At 33.9% G+C, this 20,930-nt stretch overlaps 3 protein-coding genes across 4 annotated transcripts; all 3 read left to right on the top strand.

Annotated features, from left to right (window-relative positions):
- The first annotated feature begins 2,207 nt into the window (after positions 1-2,207).
- LOC102615957 (2-hydroxyisoflavanone dehydratase-like) lies at positions 2,208-3,664 on the top strand. Its single transcript, XM_025102461.2, has one exon. It carries the CDS (start codon positions 2,352-2,354, stop codon positions 3,399-3,401), a length of 1,050 nt encoding a protein of 349 aa, XP_024958229.2. The 5' UTR covers positions 2,208-2,351; the 3' UTR covers positions 3,402-3,664.
- Positions 3,665-10,578: 6,914 nt separating this feature from the next.
- LOC102615654 (40S ribosomal protein S16) lies at positions 10,579-11,308 on the top strand. Its single transcript, XM_006489277.4, has one exon. It carries the CDS (start codon positions 10,677-10,679, stop codon positions 11,118-11,120), a length of 444 nt encoding a protein of 147 aa, XP_006489340.1. The 5' UTR covers positions 10,579-10,676; the 3' UTR covers positions 11,121-11,308.
- Positions 11,309-17,889: 6,581 nt separating this feature from the next.
- Positions 17,890-20,804, top strand: LOC102615184 (RAN GTPase-activating protein 2). 2 transcript variants are annotated; one of them, XM_052437562.1, is made up of 3 exons: positions 17,907-18,056; positions 18,186-18,281; positions 18,829-20,804. In XM_052437562.1, exon 3 carries the CDS (start codon positions 18,840-18,842, stop codon positions 20,496-20,498), a length of 1,659 nt encoding a protein of 552 aa, XP_052293522.1. In that variant the 5' UTR covers positions 17,907-18,056; positions 18,186-18,281; positions 18,829-18,839; the 3' UTR covers positions 20,499-20,804. The 2 variants fall into 2 exon arrangements, with proteins under 2 accessions (XP_006489338.2, XP_052293522.1); XM_006489275.4 differs by lacking the exon at positions 18,186-18,281 and having other exon boundaries at positions 17,890-18,056.
- Positions 20,805-20,930: the final 126 nt, after the last annotated feature.

The raw sequence follows: 20,930 nt of genomic DNA on the forward strand, positions 1-20,930 counted from the left end.
TCCAGTAAACTAGATTATATGTCTTGTAAAAAAAATTAATTACTATGAGAAGTAAAACAAAATGTCAAAAATTTCATCTTTATTTAATAAAATTATAAAAATTATTGAATTTTCAGAAACGCGATTAAAATCACGAGATACTCTTATCAACTCATTTGATTCATTCTCTTTTGGAAGAAATTATAAGAACTTTGATACGAATGAATTTAGATAAGAAGAAGTAGAAGTCGAAGAAGTTAGTGATAGTTTAGTTTCCAATTTAGAAAGGGAAGTCAAAGAATTAGAGAGAAGAATATGAATTGATTAGAAGGGGAAAGACAACTTCATTCCATTCCTCCCCATTACAAGTCCACTAAGTCTTTTAAATAGACCTGTACACACTCTCAAACTAGAAAAGAGGAAAAACATGTGCAAGTCCAGCAAGCACTACACTTGAAAATAGGAACATGAACACTTAAAATGGAAACATGCACAACCGCCACTGAATACATGCAGCCACTACTATATTTTATTCTAAGACAATAACCTTTTAAAGAAACTGGAGCCCATATCAAACTCTTGCTCAATTAGTAGGAGATAGTTTGAAATACCTCATTGTTTGCTTAATTAAGAAATAGTACTTTTCGATATTGCTTACATCCATTGTTAGTTATGCTTTATATAAAAAAGAAAATGTTATATCTTCCTTATACTGTAAGAAAGTAAGAAGATTCTAAATTCTATAACCAAATATGATATATTTAGGATTTGCTATTTGCAGCTAAATATGATGCGCTCGACAATTTATAAGGTTGAGACAACAAATTATTAAAATTTTCATAGAGTATCTATAAAATTGTCACATGCACTGGTTTAAAAGGGTGGACTGAGTAAATTTGGAATCGAACTATTTTGTTAGACTAGATTGGGCCTTCTATATGTTTTAAAACGGTTAAGTTCGGTTTTTTAAACAAAAAAAACTTTTAAAAAATCGGTTTTCTCAGTAATTAAAAGTGAGTGACACGTAATGTCTTTTGGACGGAATCAGTAAATTACTTAGAAACTTTAACGACATCCAACTCATTTGATTCGTTCTCTTATCAAACCAAGCTTTCAATATCAGCAAGCTTCTGCCGTCACCACAGAGCACTGTCGGCGGCGGGTGTGAAGGCTGATGATTGTGGCGGCAGCAGGTGGTGTCGGTGGTTTTAAAATTTGCAGATTCTTAACTTGTCTGAAGAGAGGAATTTTTGTAATTAAAGAAAGTAAATTAAAGGCACAGCAATCAGCAAATTTTTTAGATTAAAGAAAATTAAAGGCATCACATCTGTACGTTGGTAACTTGTTTCCACTCGTTTTCATTTTTCTAGATTTTTAATTTGGTTTTATTATTTTAGTTTACGAATGCCGAGTTTAGCAATTTTCATCCAAGTTTTCACCTAATAACCGGAATAATAACAACAAATAGGTGAAATATTCGATCCAATCAACCGAAGCTAGACTTAACTAAAAACAGTCGGGCTTCACAAAAGGTGTTGTTGATCCAATCAATCGAATCATGTTCATGCACGTGCTGCACACTCTAAGCCGCCGGCCCAGTGGACTATTCTTTCTTTCAAAGTCTTCTCTTCGTGTTCAATGTATGTGTGACCTTGAAGCTCGTTATCAGTATGTTTCTTTTTAAATTTTATTTTGTCTTATTTTAATGGTCAACGCCTTTAAGCCATAATATCAAATAATTAAGATAACTTCGATCTTTTTTTTGTTAAAAAGATAACTTCGATATTCATATATATTAAATAAAATAATAGTTGAAAGTTCCACATGATTACTTTTCTTGTTTGACTTTTATGAAAGTAAAAAAAAAATAGTGCTTGGTAACTGTTAAAAGTTTAATTAATTATGATTATTTTCATTCAACGTAATGCAATCCAAAATAAGATTCTGCCTTCGTAATGATACAATTCCTCCTTATAATTTTTTTATTTATTTTACTCATTATTTTGTAAAGGTTGAGTTTCTTTGTATGCACATATAAATGAGAAAAAAAATTCAAATACACTCAAATTATTTTTAGTTTAAACATTCAACTCCCACAATGTTCAAACAATGTAACTAAGGCTGTTTCCAGTGGAGTTAATAGCGCGCTGTCTTGCATTTTAAGACTTTAATGTGACATAAACTTTTTTGAATAAAGTCAATGTGTGGTACTGTTAGTCTGGACATGTTAAGTTGGATTGCAATCAGAACAGAAATGGGTCTTGGTCAGCTCAACTGTGTCCCACTCACCAATTCGGCCATTTCTTCTCTCGATCCTGTCAAGTAATTCCGCGATTTCCAAACCAATTCAGTAATCTCTCTCAAAAATTCCAATGGCTGCTTCAACAAACAAAGAAGTAGCCAAAGAGCTCCTCCCACTGATCAGAGTCTACAAAGATGGGTCAGTTGAGCGGATGATGGATTCACCCTACGTGCCTCCAACGCTTGACCCGGATCCTCAATTCGGGGTCTCGTCAAAAGACGTAACCATCTCTCAAAACCCCGCCATATCCGCTCGCCTCTACCTCCCAAAACTCGCCCAACCCCATCAAAAACTCACCGTTTTGGTCTACTTCCACGGCAGCGCCTTCTGCTTCGAGTCCGCTTTCTCATTTATTGACCACAGGTACCTCAACATCTTGGTCTCTCAGTCTCAAGTACTCGCAGTCTCCATTGAATACAGGCTAGCCCCAGAACACCTTCTTCCCGCAGCATATGAAGACTGCTGGACTGCTTTTCAATGGGTCGCTTCTCATCGTAACCGTAACAGTATCAATCATCATGATCATGATCATCAAAACCACTCCAATGTTATTAATAACAAGGAGCCCTGGTTATTGAACCACGGAGATTTTGAGAGACTCTTTATTGGTGGTGACAGCGCCGGAGGCAATATAGTTCATAACATAGCTATGAAAGCAGGCGAGGATGATCAAGAGTCTTTATTGAAGGAGGGCACTGGTGTTCGGATTTTGGGAGCATTTCTAGTGCACCCTTTCTTCTGGGGCTCCGGTCCAGTTGGTTCAGAATCAGATGTTAGTGATAATTATGATCACAAGAAGCGTTTGGAATATTTGATTTGGGAATTTGTTTATCCAACGGCGCCTGGTGGTATTGATAATCCGATGATCAATCCTGTTGGTTCAGGTAAGCCGAGTTTGGCTAAGCTTGCTTGTTCGAGGATGCTGGTCTGCGTTGCTGGGAAGGATTCGCTGAGGGACAGAGGTGTTTTGTATGTTAATGCTGTGAAGGGAAGTGGGTTTGGAGGAGAAGTGGAGTTTTTTGAAGTGAAGGGAGAGGATCATGTTTTCCATATCACCAATCCTGACTCTGAAAATGCTAAGAAAATGTTCAACCGCTTGGCCTCTTTTCTTACCAAATAACTGAAACTTTTTCCCCCTCTTTTGTTCATGTGTATTATGAATAAATGCTTGCTTGGCTAGGCAGGGTATTTATACTCATTTGTATTGGAATAATATTGCACACAATCCAAAAAAATCTACCATGGATTTCATTGTCTCGTACGCAGGCGCTAAATTGTACTCTTTTATAACTTTATATGTTGTACCACAAGGCATTATTCTGAACAAAGTATTAAGCTTGGCGTAATTCTCAAACATGCAATAAGATTCTTAGTTTGAGTCCATTCAGCTGCCCTTTAATCCATTCCTTCTTACTGATTTGATCACCTGTCTAGTTATGCTTAACTTCGATGAATTATTTGAGGAATTGGCTGCAATTTTTTTTTTTTTTTTGGGGGAGACAAGTTCAATCTTATATATTTAAAGAGATCACCAATGGGAAAAACGACTCTGCACTTATCTGTAGTTCAATTGTGACCATGACTTATTTTTTTTTTTTTTTTTGAAATAACGACCATGACTTAAAAAGATAGATGTTATCCTTGCAATTGTCCATTGTTTGGATAATGGATGATTTCAATTGAAAATTGCACCTGTGTAGAAACATTCACTGGATTGGATTGGTTTCCATATATTGCTAGGAATATTTATCATCAATTTAATGGGTTGGGTATCATAGCCAAAATTCGATAGTTTAAATTTAATATGGGTTCAAATGTATCAGACTGAAGGAACAATATTTTGCCTTATGACTTACAAGTTGTACTAGTAATTACTTATACAAACTTGAACTCAGCTGGTTGTCAACAAGATAAGTATGACTTCGATCAAAGTACAGTCATTTTGGCAGAAAAAATTCTCCTGTAAATTTTAATGTGCATGATTTTTGTTTCTAATCGCCCTCTGTTTTGCTTACTGGCAACTGATATATGGAGCATTTGGTGCATCTTTGCTGAGCTTTCAACCGTGAAGCCTCTGACCTGGGAAGAATGTAGTCCATCAGCTTGACCTCATGAATGATCTGTTGGAAACTCCATCTTCTGAAGCCATTGCCAGGGTCTGTTTGCTATGAGGGTTTCATATGCAGTGTCACACTGTTTCACATCTTCGTCTTTTCATTTTGTTTATTGAATCATTGACAGTACACTGCAGGTACGAAATGAGAAAAATCGGAGATACTAAACCAGCAGGCGGAAGAAGAAGCCAATCCCTTTCTCCCAGAAGTTCCTTAATGCATATCCACTTGCACTTCAGTTATAGCATAAAGAACGTTGGCATTTGAGCTCAAGGATCGGCCTACCACGGAGAAGGTAATTTTTAGTGGCTCTTTGTATATCAACTTTTTTACATGTACACTCTTCTTATAACAGAAATCCTCTTGGGTCCTCCTGCACCGTATCAGGCCCTTGCAGATCCATCCACATATTTTAAGGTTTAGCTAATGTTGAGAAACGGCCCTCTGCTCAGCCAGTTACCAAGATGGAAATTGAATTCGAGAGAGCTCATATATCAAGAAATTTGGAGTACCATGCTCAAATGTTACTAGAGTTCTTAAAAGGCGTTGAGGCTTGTTTATGGTCAATTAGAAAATTAAATAAACGGGACAATATAAAGAACAAAATACAAATAATTATATGATTCAACGCTTATCATAAGTTTACGGAGTCAAAAGAGTAATTTTCACTATTCAATAATAATTACAATAAAAAAAAAATTTTAGCTATTTGCCTCTGGATTTTTGCTTGCCCATTATGCATTAAGGGTTTTCTATTTATAATATAATTTTTCAATATTCTAAGTCACTGATATCTCCTTAATCTAATCTGCTTCCACTACTTATTTAGAATTCGATTCGAAGTCTATATTTATTTCCTTCTTAAAGTTGGTATCTGAAATTTCTAGATTTCTTTTTTTCTCACCGTCACTTTATCTTGTACGTGCATGCTCCATTTTAATTAATTATTTGACTTTTCATGCTCCATACTCCATGTCTTATTCTTACTTTGCAACGCCCACTTTCACTTTTCATACTTTTTACTGTATACTCCATGCTCTATACTCTTTAATTAATTATTTTATACTTCATGCTCCGTGAAACCGTGCTTCATGTTCCATGCTCTTTAATTGATTATTTTACTTTTCATGCTCCATGCTCCACTTTTGTGCATAGCTTTGTATGCTTCACTCTTGTGCATACTTTACTTTTCCCGATAACAGTTGTCATCTAACTCTTTTGGAGCTTGATTTTCAAAACTTAACAAAGTTATCCTGTCACCTATATATATTGGTTGCTGCCTCTTCTACATACCAACCATGCTAATTCTCACTTATATAAATTGTTCGTTTTCTCTTCTATTCAACAACCAACTTTTATTCCATCTCTTTTCAAGTTTAGGTTACCCAAATCTTTGGTGAGTATTTGCTGTTGTTTTTTTTTATCCTTAAGATCAATAATGTCTTTAAATTCTCAGGATTTCTCTGACTTATGAGTTTTGTGATATATGATAGAAGAAGATGATTATCGGCCTATAGTTATTAGCTAATCAACCAATAATTGTAAAGTTTGCCCCTGCTTTTTTTCCCCCTCCTATTTCTATTGGGTAGAGCAGAGATGAAGAGGTTGATCATATGAGTGAAATGTCACTCAAATCCTTTTGGATCTCTTATCGTATACCTTGTTCCATTACTTGGAAAGGATTGGAGAAAATGATAAAACATAGTCATCCTCCTCTAAGAGTTGTCACCATGCATCTTGACTTTTTTTACGCATGGTGTCAGAGTTCTTTTCCACTTTTTTTTTCTTAGGTATATGTTTAGCAATTTTATGTGCGCTGCTGCTCAATTGAACCCAATTGTATAGTGTGTAGATTCTTTAGAAACAAATAAACCTTTCTGGCCTGATGTTCCAACAATTTCAATTGCTTTACCAACTGATGGTTATTTCTAATCCTAATAGGGGGCCCTCCTATTAAGGGTTGTTATTACATGCACATTTAGCCTAAACTTCCTTTGTTGATTGTTCCAAAGAAATCTCTTGGCAGGTCTTGAAAAGTCTCGTGGTTTTTTTACTGGTGGAGATTGGGAATTTGGGGAAGTTAGTGACATAAATCTCGAATGCTGGTTTCAAACACATTTTTATACCCCGAGTAATTGTTTAGGTAATACTTTAATGTCTCATTCTGCAATTTCACTAACTTTATTTCTCTTTTCTTTTTCTTTTTTTAGTTTTAAACCAGTAGAAAATTCAATTGCTAGCAAAGAATTGTTCTCAATCAAATTTTCAACAATCTATTAATAAAAGCATTTTTGTTCAATTACTTCAGTATATCATTCTTAATAAGTTTAGTTTCCTAGTCTCGTAAGAGAACAACAGGAAAAGCTAAAAATAAATTCCTAGTGGCAGGAAAAAATTAAGTAAATTCTTGGTGGCAGGAAAAAGTTAACTAAATTTTAGGTGGCAGGAAAGTCAAGTAAATTCTTTGTGCTGGGAAAGAGTTAAAGAAATTCCTAGTGGTAGAAAAAAGTAAAAGAAGTTTGTGGTGGGAAATTAAGGTATTTATATGACTAGGTTTGTCATTTTCTCCAGTCCTTTCTAGAGAAATGGAGCGAGGTATACCATAAAAGATTCGAAGGGATTCGACTAACAATTCACTAATACGATTAACTTCTTCATTTATGCTCCACCTAGTAAAAATAAGAGGAGAGAAAAAAAAACAAGTAGAGGTAAAATTTACAATGAGTGGTTGACCAGCTACAGGCCGATAATTATCCTCTCTTATAGGATATCTCAAACCTCATAAATTAGAGAAATCGTGAGAATCTAAAGACATTATTGATATAGTGACTAAGGATTGAAAAAAAAAACAATATCAAATACTCACCAAAGATTTGGGTAACCTAAACTTGAGAAGAGAGAAAGAAAGTTGGTTGTTGAATGAAAGAGAAAACATTCCAATTTATATAAGTGAGAATTAGCTTGGTTAGTGGGTAGAAAAGGCAGCAACTAATTTATATACTTAAGGAGATAACTTTTTTAAGTATTGAAAATCAAGCTTCAAAAGAGTTGGAGGGCAACTGTTATAAAAAAAAGTGAAATATACATAGCCATGCACAAGAGTGAAGTATGCATAGCCATGCACAAGAGTGAAGCATGCAAAGCCAAGTACAAAAGTGGAGTATGAAGCAAAAAGCATGAAAGGAAAAGTGAAGCATGCAAAACCATGCACAAAAAACGGAGCAAGAAGCATGAAAGGTGAAAGTAGGCCATGCAAAGTAAGAATTAAACATAGCACATTGAGCATGAAATATAAAAAGTAAAATAATTAATTAAAGAGCATGGAGCATAGAGCAAGACGCATGAAAAGTGAAAGTGGGTCATGCAAAATAAGAATAAAACATGAAAATAAAAATAAATAATTAAAGTGAAATAAAGCATAGAGCATAGAGCATGAAAGTCAAATAATTAATAAAAATGGAGTATGCGTATACAAGATAAAGCAACGGTGAACAAAAAAAAAATCTAAAAGGCTCATAGACCAACTTTGAGAAGAAGCTAAATATAGACTCCAGATTAAACTCTAATTAAATAGTGGAAGCAGATCATAATAAGGAGATATCAACGACTTAGAATACTAAAAAATTGTACCATAAATAGAAAGTCCTTAATGCATATTGTCCTTAATCGTTTAATAGTTTATGAAACTAGTATTGTTGCATTAACTTTCTTCTTAGTACATATTGTAAAAAAGCAATTGTTTTCAGTTGCTTAGAAAGATCAAGTTAATTATGTGGATGTGCCGTTGAATTTCTATTGGGAACTGCTACCTTAAAGAAGCTCTTTCTCTATTTTGTGTTTTTGATTCAATATTAGAAAAATCATACTGATTAAAACAACCTCAAATTTGAAAATTTTTATATTTTGAAGTATGCTAAAAACACCTCTGATGTGAAGGTTGTGATTTATTTATATACTAGAAAATAAAAGCGCGCTTTACGCGGCTTTGAAAAAAGGATTTTGTATTATCCTTTTTTTTTACTTTACATTTGATGAAACTGATAAAAAATATGAATTAATTTTTTTTAAATGAGGCATACTTATAAAAAATAAAAAAAAGTTATTAGCCAGCAATACAAATAAAGAAGCAACATAAGATAAAGAATAAAATGAGATAATATATTATAAAGTGATTTTATTCATTCCAATTGTGTGTGTACAAAACAAAAAGATGAGTTCTCCTTTTATAGTTACATAATCACTCCATGAAATTAATGAAAAATTATGGATCATAATTGCTTGTGAGATAATGAGAGTTATAGAGAAGCTAAAAGTTGCTAATGGGAGATAGTGGGGAGACTAAGAGATATATGTTATGAACATCTATATTTATTTTCATAAATTCATAACACTCCCCCTTGGATGTTCATTACAAAGAATATGCCTCATTAAAATCTTTACATAATTGTTATTGTGTAATAACAATCAAATTAATTATGAGAAGATGAAAAGCCAAATTTAAAAGAAAATTTCTCTATTTATTAGATAATAGAGATTATACAAAGATGAAAAATGGTGATGCCACATCATCTCCTCAAGTCCCAACTTTATATAGATACTAGAAAATAGAACCGCGCTTCACGCGGCTTTGAAAAAAAAATTAGTATTATTCTTTTTTCTTATTTTACACTTGATGAAACTGATAAAAAAATATGAATTAATTTTTTTTTAAGATGAGGCAGTCTTATAAAAAACAAAAAAAGCTATTAGCCAGCAATACAAATAAAAAAGCAATGCAAGATAAAAAATAAAATGAGAGAATATATTTATAGAGTGATTTTATTCATTCCAATTATGTGTGTACAAAACAAAAAGATAGAATCTCCTTTTATAGTTACACAATCACTCCATGAAATTAATGAAAAATTATGGATCATAATTTCTTGTGAGATAGTGGGAGTTAAAGGTTGCTAATGAGAGATAGTGGGGAGAATAAGAGATATATGTTATGAACATCTACCTTTATTTTAATAAATTCATAACACTCTCCTTTGAATGTTCATTACAAAGAATATGTCTCATTAAAATCTTTACATAATTGTTATTGTGTAATAAGAATCAAATTAATTATGAGAAGATGAAAAGCCAAATCTAAAAAAAAATTCTCTATTTATTAGATAATAGAGAATATACAAAGATGAGAAATTGTGATGCCACATCACCTCCTCAAGTCCCACTTGGATGTTCATTATAAAGAATATGTCTCATTAAAATCTTTACATAATTGTTATTGTGTAATAACAATCAAATTAATTATGAGAAGATGAAAAACCAAATTTAAAAGAAAATTTCTCTATTTATTAGATAATAGAGAATATACAAAGATGAGAAATTGTGATGCCACATCACCTCCTGAAGTCTCAGCTTTATATATATATATATATAGATATAGATATAGATATAGATTGTTTGCAATGCATTGACCATTTGATGAAGAAATTCTTAAACAAATCAAAGTTAATATAATCAATTAATGTGTATATAATATGTGTAATTAAATTTAATATAATTATTACTTGTATATATTATCTATTTTAAAATATTTTATTTTTTTGTTTGAAATCTAAATAGGTTTAAATTTTTCTACAGTTTGGATGAGTTTAAATTTAATATGTGTAATTAATTTTTTTTTTTGTTGTCTGAATGACTTTTTTTTAATATTTTAATATAAATGGTATATTTTTATTTTTATCAATAAAAACATCTTAATTATATTTATTTGATATTTGTTTCCTTATAAATCAAAATAAAAAAGAATTAGATTTTATAATTTAGAAAATAAATATATTCTAAAATATAATATTTACTTTTTATTCCGACCTTTTCTAATTTAGATAAAAATCATAAAAATCTACATTTTCTATTAAGATGTACTTATGTAAAAATTAAAAATTAAACATAGATTGCAAAAATAGACAATTTTTAAAAATATCAAAAATCAATAAAATTTCATAATTGAGACGTGTGACAAATAATAAATAATCCGAAAGTTTACTTCCGTCAATTTTTTTTTTAAAAAAAGATGTACACGTGTCATGACAGAAAAGGTGCATGTTGAATACATCTACGTTCGAGTAACAGCAGAGGCATCTGAAAAGCAATCACAGCCGTCCATAAAAAAACCCTAATTTCGCAACAACTCCTCATATATCAATCTTCATTTCAGCATCAGTTCTAGGGTTTCAACTTTCAAGCACCAAGGGCTCACACAACACAAACACACACTAAGCACTGATCCCAACATGGCTACTGCTGCTCCTAAAACCGAGTCCGTGCAATGCTTCGGCCGCAAGAAGACGGCGGTGGCAGTAACCTACTGCAAGCGCGGCCGCGGCTTGATCAAGATCAACGGCTGCCCAATCGAGCTTGTGGAGCCAGAGATCCTGCGTTTCAAGGCCTTCGAGCCGATCCTATTGCTCGGACGACACCGTTTCAACGGAGTAGACATGAGGATCCGCGTCAAGGGCGGAGGCCACACATCTCAGATCTACGCTATACGCCAGAGCATCGCCAAGGCCTTGGTCGCGTTTTATCAGAAGTACGTGGACGAACAGAGCAAGAAGGAGATAAAAGACATTCTGGTTAGGTACGATAGGACTTTGCTTGTGGCTGATCCTAGACGCTGTGAGCCTAAGAAGTTCGGAGGACGCGGCGCCAGGGCTAGGTTCCAGAAATCTTACCGTTGAAGAAACAGAGGTTTATGTTGCGTTTTTATTATTGTTATTAATTTTGGGTTTTATTGAAGGATTAATTAATATGTTTTTGAGGCCACATAGATTTTGAATGGTTATTGTTATTGTTAAGGGTATTGTGGTTTTCAGATTATCATATGGATTTTATATTTGCTTTTGAATGAAGAAGTGATTTCTGCTTATACTGATATTAGCTTTTGTGAGCTTTGATGATTTATTTCATGGATCATATATTAATTGGGAGATTAATGTTGATTGCTTTTCTTATGGTTGGCTGAGTTTTGTTCTTATCAAGAGGGGGTGGGTCTAGTCTCAGGTATCTGCTCTGAGTCGAGTCTTAGAGTTCTCTCAACTTATCGGTTTTGGTTTGGTTGGGGTCTTGAAAATTGGTTCTTAACCAAAAATAAGAAAGGAACCTTTTCAGTTTGGTTTTCTGGATATGGATATAAAACCAAGCCTAACCTGAAACCTTATTTTACATTCTATGTTCCATAATTTGTGTTAGAGCCTTTGAGCAATTAGGTTCTGTTTAGTTCGTCATTTGTTCTATTAAATTTTTTATTACATTATGTGTCATAAATTGAGCTTTGGGCTGTTGGTTATTGTTATTTGGGAATTCATTCTAAAGCAAAATATCATTCAGATTGTGCTTCAAAAAATCGTGGAAAGTAATTCCAATTCGTGAAGTGGCTGTGTGCTTTGGGCAGTTGGCTCTTTTCATTTCATTTGGGAATTTTAACCTCAGATGAAGTATGAATTTTGTATTTACTTTTCATGATTTCCTGTGGCACATTATGAATAGGAATTCTGCTTTAGAATGAATTATGGTTTCTCCAAAATGCCAACAAAAATGACTTCGTCTAAATAGAAGGTGCTTTGTTATTCATCAGAGCAGTGTTAATTAACACTAGTCAATTTGATATAATATAATAGGAGTAGGAGTGTCTTCTAAATGTAAAATATTGATTAACATCTGAAGTTAGTGGGTAGTAGCAAATATGACCTTACACTTGAATGGCAGTAATGGATTGTGAATGCATCTAGTTGACTTAATGTTCTTAGAATAATTCTTTGCAGCCATTTGATTTGGTTGCAAATGCGAAAGCATATTTCAGAGGCTTAAGTGATTGGGAATGTAAATTTACTGGTACGAGGTTGTGTTTCTGATTAGGCTGGCGCTAAGTTACGTGAACGTAATTTACGCCCCTCTCATAGCTACAGTACCCGGCCCCACCAGGGGTACTGTAGCTGTGAGAGGGCCGTAAGTTACGTTTACGTAACTTAGGCCCTCCCTTCTGATTAAACCTAATATGATGTACCTTATTTTTATTTTTTTTCTACGCCTAATAGGATTCTTCTTCTTTTGAACCTTTTTATAGTTTGATTGTGGTCATTATTGGTTTGATTCTCTGATAGCTTCTAGTCTATAATTATTAGAGTTGTGAAAAACCAAGTGTTACTCTATTTCACTCAAAAGGTACAATGATTATTTTGATTTTTCATGATTCGTGGTTCGACTTCATCTCTGTAATAAGAAGTTAATTATATGTTATTTGCGGTTTGCACTGAAGAGTGTTAGAAAATTGATGGGTGAAGTAGACACATAACTAAAGTGAAATTGAGAAATAATGATCACGTAGGAATACTAAAATTTACATGGTTCGACTTTTAGTGTATGTCCATAGGCAAAAATATAAGGATAAAATCCTATTAGTTAGATAAAGATTACAAATATTGAAGTATTTTAGCTCACTATCCAAAATCTCAGTATACCTAATCTCTCTCTCACTCAACCAAGAGTTTAAAGCTCTCAACACAATCTCCATCTTCAACTTTTGGCTCTTTCACTTCTCAAATAGATTGAGAATTGAAGAAAATGGGATAGGATGCTTTTCTTTTGCATTCTAATTTATAAGTTAAGTAATGTCCAACGATCAACAATGGTAGGTTTTAAAATATATATATTTTCATTCAACTTTCAATTTTAGTGCCAGAGTCAAAAGTTGTATGTTAGCCACATGCTTGCTATTTACTCATGTCTTCTACTTACTTAACAAACTGCTCACTTGGAGACTTCATTAAGAATCGATCATGTCTCCGCATCATCCATTCTTCTTTGTCATTGTCATGTTGCTTATGTTTTTGTTGAATAAGTGGGAGACATGAGTAAGTGGGAGGCATATGGTTAGCATGCAATTTTTGATTTTGGCACCAAAATTAAAAGTTGAATTGAAATATATATTCTTTTAAGGTCTACTATTGTTGATTTTTTAACATTGCTTAACTTATAAATTGAAATGTAAAATAAGAGCATTTCATCCCACTTTTAGTTTAGTAAGGGAACGAGTTTTTGGGATTTTGGATAATGAGTTAAAATACTTGGATATTTGTAATTACAATTTAACTAATAAGGTTTTATCCTTCTAACTTTGTTCATATATGTATGCTAAAAGTCGAACTACATAAATTCGGGTATCTTTATGTGATCATTATTTTTTAATTTTACTTTATTTGTGTCTGTTTTATCCATTAATTTCTAAATAAAGAGTGGAGATTTTGTTCCTTTCTTTACAATTGGAGATCTACAGTGAATGTGTGTACTTTTATTTTATTATGTGGAGGGATTCTAAAAACATTTCCGGCAGCTAGTAAGTCGATTATGCATATAATCAAGAACTTGTTGAATTTATAGAGCGAAAAAGAACTCACACTCCAGTTCTGTCTATAATTCTTAGGAATTCTAGATGAAATTGTAAGAATAGCAGTAATAATAAACAATGAAACAATCATGTTGCCCTCTTTCTAATCAAATTCACAACATCAGCCCATTATTTGCATCAAAGACTCTTGTCTTTGGTAGCGGCTGCCACTTAGATCGTTGAGCTGGCTCTGAGGACTATTGATTTCGGAAAGTATTTTTCTGAATTTGTTTCTGGCAGGTGGGAAAAATTCCCTCTCTCCATAAGAAAATTCATCTTCTTAAATTATTAATTATTATGTATAAACCGGCCGCCGGGGGGGGGGGGGGGGGGTGTTGAAGATATTGTTTTTTTTTTTTTTTTGGGGTAGACATTTGAATTTGCTGAGTAGGATATTGGGTTACTGTCTAATGTATGGATTTTGTACTCAGATTCACTGGGAGTTCAATAAAGCCCAAGAGGAGTAAACTCTCGGGCCGTGAAAATAAAACCCAACCCAGAGCCTCAATTTTCTAGTAGTTAAAAATGTTGTTATATGATCATATCAAAATAAATGAATATCATAAAAAAAATGAATAAATAAAAAATTGTTGTTATATGATGATGAAAAGCATGGACCTGCCATCACTTTTCTGAGCTTGCCTTTCTTTACTTCCAACTTTTTCTCGGTACTTAGCCAGCGTTGCTCATATGATAGCTGGAAATTATCGACGGATGGTGGCCCATGTAAAGCAAAATCATCAAATCTGTTCACACATATAAACAAAATGTGCTGGGCCACCTTAAAAAGACTGATTGGAATTTGGAATTGTGAATTGTGATCTTGATTTGCGATGAATGATAATGGGAAAATTCGGTGCCATATTATGATATATTTTGGATCAATGCAACTATTGGAATGGAACATCGGGGTCCCATTTTAAATTTTGTTGGCAAAAACGAAGTGCGAAGGGATTCCTTAAACATCAGTCAAAGTATGTGATCATCAAATGATGGTAATTTTTTTCTTTTGCGTAATTATTTGTCCATTCGGTTAATCAAGTGATGCCGAAGATGTGCTCAGCATGCATCCTTCTTTCGCCATAATGATTTGGTGATCAAATTTGAAGGGCCCAGGTGGATTCTGCAGTTTTAGTTCGACTGCCACAAACTTTTAACTTTTTATGGGTCTCGTAATAACTTTCTTTGGCTTAATTGAGAAAGTATATCTGTCCGAGATATGGGGGGTGATTGACGAATGATAATCTTATCCCAATTTTGGACTAAATGAATCTTTACATTAGGTTTACTGCACTTAGTGCAAATTATATTAATAAACAATTAAAGAAACAGCAGAGATTATCATCCAGATCCCTGGTGTTTCAATTTTCTCAAACAGAACAAAATATTTTAATTTGCATCAAATAGACCCTGATCCTACTTAAATGACCAAATTAACTTTATGATATATTGAATTTTCACAAAAGTATGGAGGGTTTTATATTCTACACGAAGTTTGAATTTGAATTTTGTTGAGCGATAAATAAGTCTAAACCTACTTATCTAGATCAAATCGTTTGTTCATTATTTATTTATCTTTTGTAACTTTGATTATAGATTTTAAGTTGTTTGTTTTTCACAAATATACGAAGATCGAATTATATAAATAATAGTGATAAGATACAAATTAATTTTGTTTGAGTAATTTTAACTAGATTTATTATTAGTTATTTTAAGGTACTTGTTTATGATAAACGAACAAAAAACAGAAGTCACCATTGTGAGTAGCACTAGCACTAGTGTTATGACCTAAAAATCAAATAAATAGTTACGACATATAAACAACCAGAAAATGAATTCATTCTTTACAAGTTACAACGCTCCATTTAAAAAGGCAAAGTTTACGAAGAAGACATTTCAGCAGAGAGACGACTAAAAATAATAAAACAGAGACTGCTACGCATTTCCTTGATTGCCTGTTTTATTTTTTTATACAATAAAAAAGACAGAACAAGGTTATGGTAGATCATGCATAAATCCTTTGAGAGAAAGCATTGTGCAGCAAAGTTTTATTTTTTATTTTTCCCAGGCAAAGAACACAACATTCAATATCATGAAATTAACTGACTAATGTATCTCTGTTCCATTTATGACAGGCGTTTTTATGTCAATAAAGACAATGTGAAAATTTGCTCCAGCACTGGAACAATCAACTGCATCTTTTCCGTCTTTAGCCACTTCAACTTTGAATCCAGAGGTGACGTCAAAATCATTGAGTGAACTTTGGGGATGACACGATCATCATCAACCACAAAGGCAGACAAAAAAAAAGAAGAAGTAAGTTTTCATCCGGGAGCTTTCCCATGATCTTTGCTTCCTTTGTGATGGATTCACCTTTTTCTATCACCAATTTCGTAGCTGATTTTCCTGTAAAGATGAAAATTAAACAAATCAATTATAGCTTTCTTCTTCATATTCAGTGCAAATTTTTTTTTTTTTTTTTTTGTAAACTCGAGCCCACTTATCAAAAATGAAAATGTAAGAGGTATTGATCATTTGATAAATACTACATTTGAAGCAATTTAAGGAATGAGATTACCCAAACAAGAAGTTAACAAGAAGTCAATTAGTAGAAGCTTGTTTAAAATACCTTGTTCCTTGCTTAACAAATAAAACTCTTCGACAATGCTTATAAAGAAAATTTGAAGACTTTCTTATCTTGTTACAAAATTAAGGGGCATATGTAATATGTAAAAGTTACTGACATGTGCAAAATTTTTTTGAGAAGTGTCATATACTTCTAAAAGTTTTGATATTCCTTAATTATCTCTGTAAAAAAATTAAAAAAAAAAACTTTGAAGTTCCGCTAATGATGGACTCAAAACTTCCTACAAGTTTAATGTTTATTTTATGTAAATATAAATTGAAATAGCCTATGAAACACCAGTCATCCAAATTTATATAAATTGCAACACAAGTGGAATAAATTACAATATTTTCAAATGGACTTTTTTAGAATTGCATTAAATAATTGATTAGAAATAAATTTGAAAAAATTTATTACATTTACATGGCAGAAAACCAACAATGAGAAGAAAATTTAACAAAACAACGTCACGCTAAATGATAATACAAATTCAATTAAGATTTGCTCTAAAATTAATTTCTATTTAAAATAACACAATGTTAACTAATAATAAAATTAAAATAGAACAAAATATTATTAGAATTAATTTTGTTTTGGTCCAGAATTTATTTATTTAAAAAATGTGTGGTAATATGATTCAACTAAAATTCAGTTATAAAACTTATACTATGCTTTTTATGAGCTTTTTCACGTCATCACGTGCAATGCCTCAAAGCCCTTGTGTCTAAATATCTAGGCCCAACCTAACCCACATGTATGTCGTGTCATGTCACGTGATTGATGAAGCATGCTCGTATGGTGTTGTGCTATACAAACGCGTGTTGTGCCCATGCCACCTGACTCGTTAACCATACTAATTATCCCATGTACGCACTCAATTAACACCATGGGATTTTATTTTTAATAATAGCTTAATAAATATTTATGTATTTTCATCTGTGAGCATGGTTCAAACTTTAAATTTATTATATCAATCTTAAGAGATTTTATCAATCAAATTAACTAGCACTGGTGACTAGCCTAGTGATTAAGACTACAAGATACTTTTATTTATATAAATAATATTATGTAGATTAAAACATATCTGTTGTGGTCTTTTCCTAAAAAATTATCGAATCCATCACTAATATTTTATTACATGATAGAACTGTTATCCAGTTCCATGTTTTTATAAGTTCTTTACTGAGTCATGGAGGTAACGTCAAACAGTTCCCTTACAGCAATTGCATCCAAAGGAGTCAGGGGCATATTGTTTACAAATGAACACAATCTATCTAGAATTGTGAGAAATAGAAGTATAGGGAGCTAATTGATAAAATCTCAAACAACCAAGAACACCACCAATTAGGCAATTAGGCAATTGCACTTTTCGCTTCAACCAATCATATCGAGTTATCTCATTCCATGGTGGAACATTATTACTCGCGTTTCCAAACAGAGGTACTTATCCGCAATCCCAGCCAAAATCAGAAGCCTAACATTTCGCTCTCGTCACTTTCAGTTCACTTCCTTTTTCCCTCCACCCACCCACTTTCTGTCTCTCTTTATTCTTTGAACCGCTTAGGTTTCCGTTAATCGCAGCTGAAGGCTTCATATTTAGAGAGAGTAAGTGCGTTAATGTCTGTTTCATTTTCACCTTTTTAGCGATTTAAACTTATCCGTAACTATTAATATTTGATATTTGAAATCTGTTATGTTTCTATTTAACGTGTTGAATGCTTCATTTTACTTCAGATCTGTTGCACCTAACGTTAAAGTTTGAATCTTTGTGGCGATTCTTGTTGTTCTGTTAACCATTGGAGATCTTTTGTTACGCACTGTACTTGCTTGGTATTGCTCGTGCAGTCTTCTATTTTCTTTTCACGTTGATATTTTCTTTTAATCACATTGTTGTGTAATCATATTCTTGAAAATCAATTGATTAATTTGTTGTATTGAAATGAGATGTCTTCAAAAAATCAAGTGGTTTCTGAAGTGAATTTATTTTTTCTCTACGGAAACTCTTCCTTTTGTTGTTAGCACTGACTGGGAGAGCTTTATTTATGTTCCTGTTGAGACTGCAATTCCACTTTTATAGTTGGCTTTGTTAAGGTTCATCGTTTTTGTTAGTGGATTATCTGTAGTTGGTGGATAATTTGCCTTTTCAGTTAGTGAGGTATATTCATTTTCTTTTTCTAATTTATCGGTCAGATTGAGAAAGGGTTTTAAGGCTGACTGAGGTTTTCTTTGGATTTACCATTATGTGGACTCTGAGAGAGAATATTTTGTTCTATTGTCATCACTAAGAATTTCAAGCTATCTCATTACTTGGGGTTGGTATCCCTTGTGAAGAATTCAATTACTGAGTGCTGACAAATGTTCTTTGACGTATTTGTAGGCTTCTTTGGAATGGATGCCACATCGCCTAATTCAGAACGCCGTCCGTTTTCAATTAAACTGTGGCCTCCAAGCCAAAACACTAGACAGATGCTTGTTGAACGTATGAGGAACAATCTCACAACTAAATCCATTTTCACCCAGAGGTACGGCGTTTTGACCCAAGAAGAGGCTGAAGAGAATGCAAAGAAAATTGAAGATGTGGCTTTCTCCTCTGCGAATGAGCACTATGAAAAGGAACCTGATGGCGATGGAAGTTCTGCTGTGCAGCTTTATGCCAGAGAATGCAGTAAGCTTTTGCTGGAGGCTCTTAAGAGAGGCCCTAGAACAAAGGAATTTGGGGAGGTGCCATCATTTGAGAAAACTGAGGATGTCACAGAGGAGTTGACATCTGAGAAAGTCTCTACTGCTGATGTTACCCTTTTTGATATATCCAAAGGACAGCGTGCGTTTATTGAGGCAGAAGAGGCTGAAGAGATTCTAAGACCACTAAAGGAGCCTGGAAACTCCTATACTAAGATTTGCTTTAGCAATAGAAGCTTTGGTTTAGAGGCAGCCCGAGTAGCTGAGCCCATTTTGGTTTCCATCAATAGTCAACTGAAGGAAGTTGATCTCTCAGATTTTGTTGCAGGAAGACCGGAGGCAGAAGCTCTTGAAGTTATGGCAATATTCTCTGCAGCCCTGGAAGGTAGTGTTTTAAAATCTCTGAACCTATCAGACAATGCCTTGGGTGAGAAGGGTGTCAGGGCTTTCGGGGCACTACTGGAATCCCAGAGTTCCCTGGAAGAGCTCTATTTAATGAATGATGGCATCTCAAAGGAAGCTGCACGTGCAGTCTGTGAACTGATTCCCTCCACAGAGAAGCTCAGAGTCCTTCAGTTTCATAATAACATGACTGGAGATGAAGGGGCACAAGCTATCTCTGACGTTGTGAAGCACTCTCCTTTGTTGGAGGATTTTCGGTGCTCGTCTACTAGGATAGGATCGGAAGGAGGAACTGCATTATCAGAAGCACTTGAGTCTTGTACTCATTTGAAAAAGCTTGACCTGCGGGACAACATGTTTGGCGTAGAAGCTGGAGTTGCTCTGAGCAAAGCTCTTTCTAATTATGCAGATCTCACTGAGGTTTACCTCAGCTATCTCAACTTGGAAGATGACGGTACTGTTGCTATAACTAACGCTCTGAAGGGATCTGCTCCTTTACTTGAAGTTCTGGAGCTGGCTGGAAATGACATTACTGTTGAAGCTGCTCCTGTTATATCTGCTTGTGTAGCAGCAAAGCAGCACCTTACCAAGTTGAACTTGGCTGAGAATGAACTAAAGGATGATGGTGCTATCCAGATTAGCAAGGCCCTGCAACAAGGCCATGACCAGCTAAAGGTAGTTGACATGAGCAGCAACTTCATACGAAGGGCAGGGGCTCGACAACTGGCACAAGTTGTCATTCAAAAACCTGGGTTTAAACAGCTGAATATTGATGCAAATATCATCTCTGAAGAAGGCATTGATGAGGTGAAAGAAATATTTAAGAATTCTCCTGACATGCTTGAATCCTTGGAGGAGAATGATCCAGAGGGAGGCGATGATGATGAAGAATCTGGAGAGGGCGAAGGCAATGAGGATGAATTGGAGTCGAAGATGAAGAATCTTGAAGTTAAACAAGATGATTAAAGAGACTCTTACATGAGCTTCCATTTTATGGATTCTGCTGCAGAGTAGTGACATCAGTGACCTCAATAATTGTAAGACGATCTCAGCATTTTGGATTAACCGTTCTGTTAATTCTCACAATGCATTAGCAGGGCAGTGGCTGCTAGTCTACCGTGGGCGTAAAAAATATTCCATCTGGAGGATGAATTGTTGCTAGGAAATTTTCACATCTTTTTGTTGCGAAACCTCTAGATCTTAAGCCATTCCATGTGGCAGAAGATGTTGTAGTATTTTATTTGAACATTCTCAATGATGCTATTTTCTGAATGGTTCTCTGTGTCTGCGGTGCTTATATTTTTTCAGTCTATAACTTGATTATCTCAAAGGTGAATTTGATTTATATAGACCCTTCGACAGTCCGCGTCAAGAGCCAGCAGCAGAGCCATAAAGACC

The sequence above is a fragment of the Citrus sinensis genome, chromosome 1 (assembly GCF_022201045.2).
Source record: "Citrus sinensis cultivar Valencia sweet orange chromosome 1, DVS_A1.0, whole genome shotgun sequence".
Lineage (NCBI taxonomy): Eukaryota > Viridiplantae > Streptophyta > Magnoliopsida > Sapindales > Rutaceae > Citrus > Citrus sinensis.

Bases quoted from the DNA above. Each gene is read 5' to 3' on its own strand.
- LOC102615654 (XM_006489277.4), top strand. From the start codon at position 10,677: ATGGCTACTGCTGCTCCTAAAACCGAGTCCGTGCAATGCTTCGGCCGC.
- LOC102615184 (XM_006489275.4), top strand. From the start codon at position 18,840: ATGGATGCCACATCGCCTAATTCAGAACGCCGTCCGTTTTCAATTAAA.
- LOC102615957 (XM_025102461.2), top strand. From the start codon at position 2,352: ATGGCTGCTTCAACAAACAAAGAAGTAGCCAAAGAGCTCCTCCCACTG.